The sequence below is a fragment of the Oncorhynchus masou genome, chromosome 22 (assembly GCF_036934945.1).
Source record: "Oncorhynchus masou masou isolate Uvic2021 chromosome 22, UVic_Omas_1.1, whole genome shotgun sequence".
Taxonomy (NCBI): domain Eukaryota; kingdom Metazoa; phylum Chordata; class Actinopteri; order Salmoniformes; family Salmonidae; genus Oncorhynchus; species Oncorhynchus masou.
In genome coordinates, this window is record NC_088233.1 from 19008270 (window position 1) to 19017235 (window position 8966).

An 8966-nucleotide genomic window follows, 5' to 3' on the forward strand; every position below is an offset into this window, starting at 1 on the left:
GTAATCATGCTTGTGTTTGTAGGCCTATATGATGTAGCCTAATTGTTTATGAATGTATGTTATCCATTCATGCTTTTGTATTTGTATTATTGATATTTGTAAATCAAACAATGAAAAACCACAGCCGGCCATGATTACAGACATCTCTGTGTCCTTTGACACTATATAAACTAGTGACCCACAGTGTTTGTCATTATAACCTGATGAAGACAGCGTGGCTGTTGAAATCTTGGTATTAAATTATTGTGCCTTTTCTTTGTAATGTGTTATGTTAACAGTTGATCTACCTTGTCAACTCTCCATAGCTGTTAAGTAAATCAATGGTGATTTGCTTTCTTTTCTTTATAGGCACATGTATTCTTTGTTGATTAGATAAGAAGTATTTTATGGCATTACATGGAGGGAGTTGTAACGTCTTTAGAGGGCACAGTTACTGAATCAATGTATATGACAAAGGGACATAACCAGGCTGGTTGTCGACAGGTAGCAATGAAGCTCAACGTCCTGCGAGGAGTGGGAATCACGTTTGGAGCCATTATTCCACTCATCATGTATATTGTCTATATGAAACAGGCAGTGAGTTCCACTTCCAATACAAAAAGGCTTCACCAAAAAGAGACTGCGCTGATGACGAGACTGGAGAGAATTGAAAAGAACCTCAACAAACTATGTAAGTGTTTCTATGTAAGTGTTCTCAATCGCCATCTTGACATACATTCTTTGCATTTCAGTATTCTTTACTGAAGTACATGACAATATGCACAGTGATTTTGGGGGGGATTGTGACTCTTGGAATGCACTTCTGCAATATTTATGTTATGTTGCATGGGTTATATGCTTCTGAATATGAGCTAAAATAATCCAGTCATTGTCAGTCAATCATTAAATTAATCTGCCAGTGACTCAGAAATACTGTAAAATCAAGTGTTACTTAAGAACAAAAGGGAATTGGTTTGTATTGTTGTTAGTCTTCTACTAATAGATGACACTCATGCCAATAACATTGTCACATAGTTTTCCTCAGTGGCATCAGTAATACCTGTGAGCATTTTGTCCACAGCCGAATTAATAGAATCTAAATATCAGAAAGACCCCCCAACAAGGGAAGAAGTTGTGGTAACAGAGGCAAAGAAGATGGTGGTGCCCAAGTTGTATCCCAACTCCTACCTGTTTACAAAGTGGGGTGATGACCTCTCAGAGGAGGAGCAGAGAGAGGCCGAGGCCCTGTTCCAGAGATATGGATACAACGTCTTCTTGAGTGACCAACTGCCACTCAACAGAGAGCTGCCAGATACACGAGACAACAGGTTAAACTAACTGTAATCAGGACTTTAATTTTGCTATGGTCATGCCTGTAACTACGGTGCTTGGTCACGACTTGATGCAATGAGGAGGACATTTAATTTCTACTGTCTGATAAATGGTAAGACACAAAGCACAGGTGGTGGTATGCCTTCTAAATAATCTCTCAACACAGATGTTTGCAGAAGAAATACTCCAAGGACCTTCCTAGTATTGCTGTGGTATTGATCTACCTAGACGAGGCCCTGTCTATCATTAAACGGGCCATCCGCAGCATCATCGACCGGACCCCTGAACACCTGCTGAGAGAAATCATTCTGGTGGACGACCACAGCTCCAATGGTGCATCTCACAGACACCATTCCATTACTAGTGGAGTAAGTATTTGTCTATAGTCTTGATTATGAATCTCTTCTCTCCACAGAAGACCTGGGAGAAAAGCTAGCTGCCTACATAGAGCTCATCCACAAGGAAAGGCCGGGCCTTATAAAAAGGGTGAGACACAAGCAGCAGATGGGACTGACTCAAGCCCGCATCTCAGGGTGGGAGCACGCCACCGCCGATACAGTGGCCATTCTGGATGCCCACATTGAAGTCAACGTGGGGTGGTAAGTGCCATGTGTGTATGGTGTTTCCCATACATTACTTGGGCAGCATCTGTCTGCTTATCTTTGATTGATTGACTTTTGTTGTTATCCACGCTTACAGGGCAGAGCCACTGCTGGCCAGGATCAAAGCAGACAGGACCACTGTGGTGACTCCGGTGTTTGACAAGGTCGGTTTTGATGACCTGCAGGTGGAGCATTACTGGGCCAATGCACACGGTTTTGACTGGCCCCTGTGGTGCATGTACGAGTCCTTCAGACCAGAGTGGAACGAGCTCCATGATGAATCACAACCCGGGAAGTAAGTGACGTCCACTATGTAGCATCCAGCCCCATCACTATGAGACTTATTGTCTCACATGTTCTGTATTGATTAGTAGCAGTCAATAGGAATTGCAGAAGAATACCATGTACACTGAACAAAAATATAAATGCAACATGTAATGTGTTGGTCCCATGTTTCATGAGCTGAAATAAAAGATCCCAGAAATTTTCCACACACACAAAAAAACGTATTTCTCTTACATTTTGGATACACATTTCTTTACATCCCTGTTAGTGAGCATTTCTCATTTGCCAAGATATTCCATCCACCTGACAGGTGTGGCATATCAAGAATCTGATTAAACAGTATGATCATTACACGGGTGCTCCTTGTGCTGGGGACAATAAAAGACCATTCTAAAATGTGCAGTTTGTCAAACAACACAATGCCACAGATGTCTCAAGTTTTGAGGCAGCGTGAAATTGGCATGCTGACTGCAGGAATTTCCACCAGAGCTGTTGCCAGATAATTGAATGTTAATTTCTCTACCGTAAGCCACCTCCAACATCGTTTTAGAGAATTTGGCAGTACATCCAACCAGCCTCACAACCACAGACCACATGTAACCATGCCAGCCAATTACCTCCACATCTGGCTTCTTCACCTGCGGATTCGTCTGAGACCAGCTACCCAGATAGCTGATGAAACTGTTGGTTTGCACAATCCAAAACATTTCTGCACAAACTGTCAGAAACTGTCTCAGGGAAGCTCATCTGCGTGCTCGTCGTCCTCACCAGGGCCTTGACCTGACTGCAGTTTGGCATCGTAACCGATTTCAGTGGGCAAATGCTCACCTTCGATGACCACTGGCAAGCTGGAGAAGTGTGCTCTTTATGGAGCACGCATGAATACCGGTTTCAACTGTACCGGGCAGATGGCAGACAGTGTGTATGGTGTCGTGTGGGTTGTGCGGCTTGCTGATGTCAACATTGTGAACAGTGCCCAATGGTGGCGGTGGGGTTTTGGTATGGGCAGGAATAAGCTACAGCGAACAATTTACTTGATTTCCTTATATGAACTGTAACTCAGTAAAATCGTTGAAATTGTTGCATGTTTTTTCAATGATGTGTATTGTGTGTCTGTTGTAGCTCCTACTTCTTGTAGCAGTGCTTTTACTTACTTGCTGGTTGGTTCCACATAATCACTCACTGACTTCTTTTTATAGGAGTCCTTCTGTCATGGGTATTTTTGTGGCACATCGACTTTTCCTTGGAGAGATTGGGGTACTTGATGGTGGAATGAAAATCTATGGAGGAGAGAATGTTGAGCTGGGGATCAGGGTAGGTTGAACTGGTTACCATGGCATAATGGCTGCACAAATTACAATTTCTGATGTCAAGTAGCTAAGGAAATTGTCCTCAGTTGGGTATGTATTAGATTTGTGTAATTTTACAAGCACATATTAGAGTATGTTTTGTCTCATATCTTCAATAACACATTGCGGTGATCTGGTCTGTTTTATTCCAGGTGTGGCTGTGTGGAGGAAGCATAGAGGTAGTGCCTTGTTCTAAGATCGCACACATTGAGAGGGCACACAAACCGTACGCACCTGACCTGAGTTACATCATGAGAAGGAATGCACTGAGGGTAGCTGCGATCTGGATGGACGACTACAAAAGTAATGTGAACATTGCTTGGAATCTTCCGCTGAAGGTAGGGAAATTGAGATGAGGGCAATTCCATGGAAACGGAATACACTGACTGGAATTGCCCATAAAAAGACAAGACAATCTTTCTTTCCTATAAATAGCCTGTGGAAATCATTTTGATGAGATGTTTTTCTAACAGTATTATTTTTGTGATGTATGCCTCCTAGGATCATGGGATTGATATTGGCGATGTGTCAGAGAGGAAGAAGCTCAGAGAAAAGCTTGAATGTAAGCCCTTCAAGTGGTACCTGGATAACGTGTATCCTACACTGGCCACCTGGGAGGAGCTAGTGGCCTATGGAGGAGTAAGGGTTACATTATTACTAAGTCCCTCACCAGATTAATACAATGTGCAGAATTATAACTTTGACAACTTTTTATAACTCTGAAATTAAATGCCAAACAATGTTTAACCAAATGAGTTTTAAGGTCTAATGGTGTATAATTCCATTCCATTATGTTCATGGTTGCACACTAAAACACAGACACACTATGGCAAACAGTTGTAACAATCAAATGTTCTAATTTGATGGTGGATATTTATTAAGCAGTCATAAAACTAAACAATCGGGCTGCGTTTAGACAGGCAGCCCAATTCTGATATTTTTTTCCACTAATTGATCTTTTGACCAATCACATCAGACCTTTTTCAGAGCTGATTTGTCAACAACAACAAAAAACAATTAGCAAAAAAAGTTACAAATCATGATTGAGCTGCCAGTCTAAACGCAGCAGAGTCATGGAAACAGATCTTCTTAGTGGAGCCAAACCTACCTGTATTGAGAAGGCCTGGTTACACATCCACCGTGGTTTAAAGGGCAATGTGAAAAGAAAATATCAAGACCCGGTACAGTTTGGTTTGGCTGGGCACGATAGTGTAAGAGGGAATTAGTGTACCACCAAATATTCTTGCCTAAACATACCTTCTTCTTGCACCTCCAGCTGCAGAATGACCTCCTGCAGAGCCATTGTATTGATGAGGGGACTGTCCCTGGGAATATACCCCTTCTTTATGGATGTCATTTCTATCAACCACAGGTATGTTTGTATTCTGTGTATGTGTCTGTGTATTATATCATTTTGTGCCAAAAAATCCGTTCTCCCCGTCTGTTGACAGCTTCTTATTCACAGCAATGTTATTACAACACTGATGGGGAGATCTATGTGGGTGGGATTAAGTCTCACAAGTACAACAACAACCGGTGTCTAGTGGATCCTGGCACTGGAAATATACCAACTCTGCATGATTGTAAACTGGCAACGGAGAGAGGACTACACAAGCACTGGGACTTCCAACAGGTAGCCTGTAATCAGACCTGTGGGTCTAGATCATACATTTTAGAGCTATCTTCTGGAGCAGGGTTTCCTTAACTCGGTCCTGTCCAAAACGTGCTCTAGAACAGTAGTCTATGCACCACACCCAAACACAGTTCCATCAAAGCCTTATTCATAACAGCATTCAGTTAACAAGCATGCAAAGTTCATCCAAAGTTATTTTATATATGCATTTGTTTTTCCAGGGTCAAGCCATCAGGAACACACACACAAATAGGTGTCTTGAGATTGGTCAGGGACAAAACTCATACTATATGCTGGTCATCCAACAATGCACTGGGCAAAACTGGAGAATTCAACATGTCATAAGAGCGTTCTAAAAGAAACCCATGGACAAGTTGTTGGGGTCACATTCCTGAAATTCTAGATTTGACATGTGTGTTATAACTGTTTCAAACAATATCTTGCCAAAAGAAAATACAAAATTGATTTTATGCAGGGTATTGACAACAAACATCCAATGTAGACAATTGCATTATTCTCTTTCTCTGAAAAACATGACACAAACAGACAGAATAAAATATTGCATTGTAAAATACTCTTGTTGATGGTGGTTCTGATTATCAGCTTTTAGCTACCAATGTGTACATAATAACCTAACATATACCATGCACTGTATATTGAATGCATACACACAAAAATAGTTTTTGGGGTCTTAGCATTGCTTTCTTGTCAGTGTTGCACATGTTTTGTCATTCATAAAATACAGTGGCTAACGAAAGTATTCTCCCCCTTGGCATTTTTCCTATTTTGTTGCCTTACAACCTGGAAGTCAAATGGATTTTCTGGGGCTTTGTATCATTTGATTTACACAACAACACCACTTTGAATTTTTTTTGTTGAAAAAAAGACAGAAAACTTGAGCGTGCATAACTATTCACCCCCAGAGCCACCTTTTGCAGCAATTACAGCTGCAAGTCTTTTTGGATATGTCTCTAGAAGCTTGGCACATCTAACCACTGGGATGTTTGCCCATTCTTCAAGGCAAAACTGCTCCAACTCCTTCAAGTTGGATGGGTTCCGCTGGTATACAGCAATCTTTAAGTCATACCACAGATTTTCAATTGAATTGAGGTCTGGGCTTTGACTAGGTCATTCCAATACATTTAAATGTGTCCCCTTAAACCACTCAAGTGTTGCTTTAGCAGTATGCTTAGGGTCCTTGTCCTGCTGGAGGGTGAACCTCCGTCCCAGTCTCAAATCCCTGGAAGACGGAAACAGGTTTCCCTAAAGAATTTCCCTGTATTTAGCGCCATCCATCTTTCCTTCAATTCTGACCAGTTTCCCAGTCCCTGCCGATGAAAATCATCCCCACAGCATGATGCTGCCACCACGCTTCACTGTGGGGATGATGTTCCCGGGGTGTTGTTCCCGGGGTGATGTGAGGTGTTGGGTTTGCGCCAGACATAACGTTTTCCTTGATGACCAAAAAGCTCAATTTTAGTCTCATCTGACAAGAGTATCTTCTTCCATATGTTTGGGGAGTCTCCCACATGCCTTTTGTCAAACACCAAACATGTTTGCTTATTTTTATCTTTAAGCAATGGCTTTTTTTCAGGCCACTCTTCCGTAAAGCCCAGCTCTGTGGAGTGTACGGCTTAAAGTGGTCCTATGGACAGATACCTCAATCTCTGCTGTGGAGCTTTGCAGCTCCGTCAGGGTTATCTTTGGTCTCTTTGTTGCCTCTCTGATTAATGCCCTCTTTGCCTGGTCTGTGAGTTTTGGTGGGCAGCCCGCTCTTGGCAGGTTTGTTGTGGTGTCATATTCCTTCCATTTAAAAAAAATGGATTTAATGGTGCTCCGTGGGATGTTCAAAGTTTTAAATATTTTTTTATAACCCAACCCTGATCTGTACTTCTCCACATCTTTGTCCCTGACCTGTTTGGAGAGCTCCTTGGTCTTCATGGTGCCGCTTGCTTGGTGGTGCCACTTGCTTAGTGGTGTTGCAGACTCTGGGGCCTTTCAGAACAGGTGTATATATACTGAGATCATGTGACACTTAGATTGCACACAGGTGGACTTTATTTAACTAATTATGTGACTTCTGAAGGTAATTGGCTGCACCAGATCTTATATAGGGGTTTCATGGCAAAAGGGGTGAATACATATGCACGCACCACTTTTTATTTTATTTTTAGAAACAAGTCATTTTTTTCACTTCACCAATTTGGACTATTTTGTGTATGTCCATTCCATGAAATCCAAATTAAAATCAATTTAAATTACAGGTTGTAATGCAACAAAATAGGAAAAACGCCAAGGGGGATGAAGAATTTTGCAAGACACTGTAAGCCCACAAAGTAAGGGATTTTGGTATGGAGGTCAATGAGTGTTGAATTTGGTCAACAAAAAAATGTCATTGCTAATTTCCTACATGGGGCTTATTTGATCGAATTTAAGTTTTGTAATGGTTATGTTCTTACGAATGCACTGCTATAAGTGGATGCATGTGGCATTTCGCCAACTTTGGATGTCTATTAAAAAAAACTTTATAGCTGAGTTGTGCCTGTTGTCATAGAGAGATAGGTTATATCCATGTGCCCTCTATTTTGGCATTGCTATTGAGGGTTTCCACCATATTAAATAAGTAAACTGGGTGGGGATTCCTATGAGTTGGGAACAATCAGCCAATTAAGGAGATGCTACAACTGCCCATGTTGTCACAGACTCTATAAAGGCACAGATACAAAGATGAGTCTTCTATCTCAATATTTCCCAATGTTGGGGGTCCCCAGGGGGTAGGTGGGAAGAGTAAAAAAATGTTTTGAAAATAATAATTGGGAAAAATGTTACCATTTTGCAAGGGAACAATCTTTCCAATATTTAGGAGTTACTGCATTTTCACCCGGGCCCCTAAACAAAGCAGACAACTTTACCGGTGATAACTACATTACCAATGCATTCATTCTATCAGGGGCGCAACTTTCACTGGGGACATGTCCCCCCACAAAAATTGCATTTTTGTCCCCCCCATTTTTATCACTGGAATGTGATACACAACAAGGCAACTGTGTGCTTTAGGACCAGGAGCACGCCTCCGAGCGGTCAGGCAGGCTGTTTGGAGTGTTTAATATATGTCCCCCACACTTCTAAAACCAAAGTTGCGCTTGTGCCAAGTACACTTGATCCTTTGCTCTGTGCGCCAGAGCGCATGCTTCTGTTGTACTCGCAGAAACTATGATTTATAATACAGCAGCTGATGCACGGAAGACCGTTCCATTGTCAAATAATATGGTGTGCCGCAGGATCGATGAAGGTAATATTGTCAAGTCGTGAAAAAAATTATAATAATTCCGGTCCATTTTCTCTGCAGTTGTTGAACGAATAGACTGATGTAAGTAAGGAAGCCCAGCTCATTCCGTTTGTGCGATACAGAGACATTTAGGAAATTAATGAGCACTTTCTGTTCTGCAAGAAGCTAACGGGGAGAACTAAAGGTGAGGATGTATTTCACATTATTGACAGCTTTTTCTCAGAGCACAATCTGGATTGGAAATCCTGTGTTCGTGTGCACACCTGGGAGAGTGAAATAATATTTGAAGATAGTAGTTACCTCACCACATTTTGGACCCCCAATGGTAGATACCGGTAGACAAGGTTACCTTTTGGAGTGAAACCAGCTGCAGAGGAATATCAGCGAAGGCAACATGATGCACTTCAGGGACTACCAGGAATAAGCATCATAGCTGATGACATCCTGGCATATGGCTGTGGTGCTTTAATGAAAGAAGTAGTGCAGGACCATGACCA

The 8966-nt window shown here is 41.8% G+C and overlaps 1 protein-coding gene across 2 annotated transcripts; it reads left to right on the top strand.

Moving 5' to 3' along the window:
• Positions 1 to 388: 388 nt before the first annotated feature.
• Positions 389 to 6767, top strand: LOC135508666 (probable polypeptide N-acetylgalactosaminyltransferase 8). 2 transcript variants are annotated; one of them, XM_064928903.1, is made up of 11 exons: positions 389 to 670; positions 1061 to 1307; positions 1478 to 1644; positions 1730 to 1910; positions 2011 to 2208; positions 3398 to 3512; positions 3700 to 3885; positions 4049 to 4186; positions 4824 to 4919; positions 5013 to 5180; positions 5402 to 6767. In XM_064928903.1, the coding sequence occupies exons 1-11, from the start codon at positions 397 to 399 to the stop codon at positions 5534 to 5536; spliced, it is 1905 nt and encodes a 634-aa protein (XP_064784975.1). In that variant the 5' UTR covers positions 389 to 396; the 3' UTR covers positions 5537 to 6767. The 2 variants fall into 2 exon arrangements, with proteins under 2 accessions (XP_064784975.1, XP_064784974.1); XM_064928902.1 differs by having other exon boundaries at positions 390 to 670; positions 1727 to 1910.
• The last annotated feature ends 2199 nt before the right edge of the window (positions 6768 to 8966 follow it).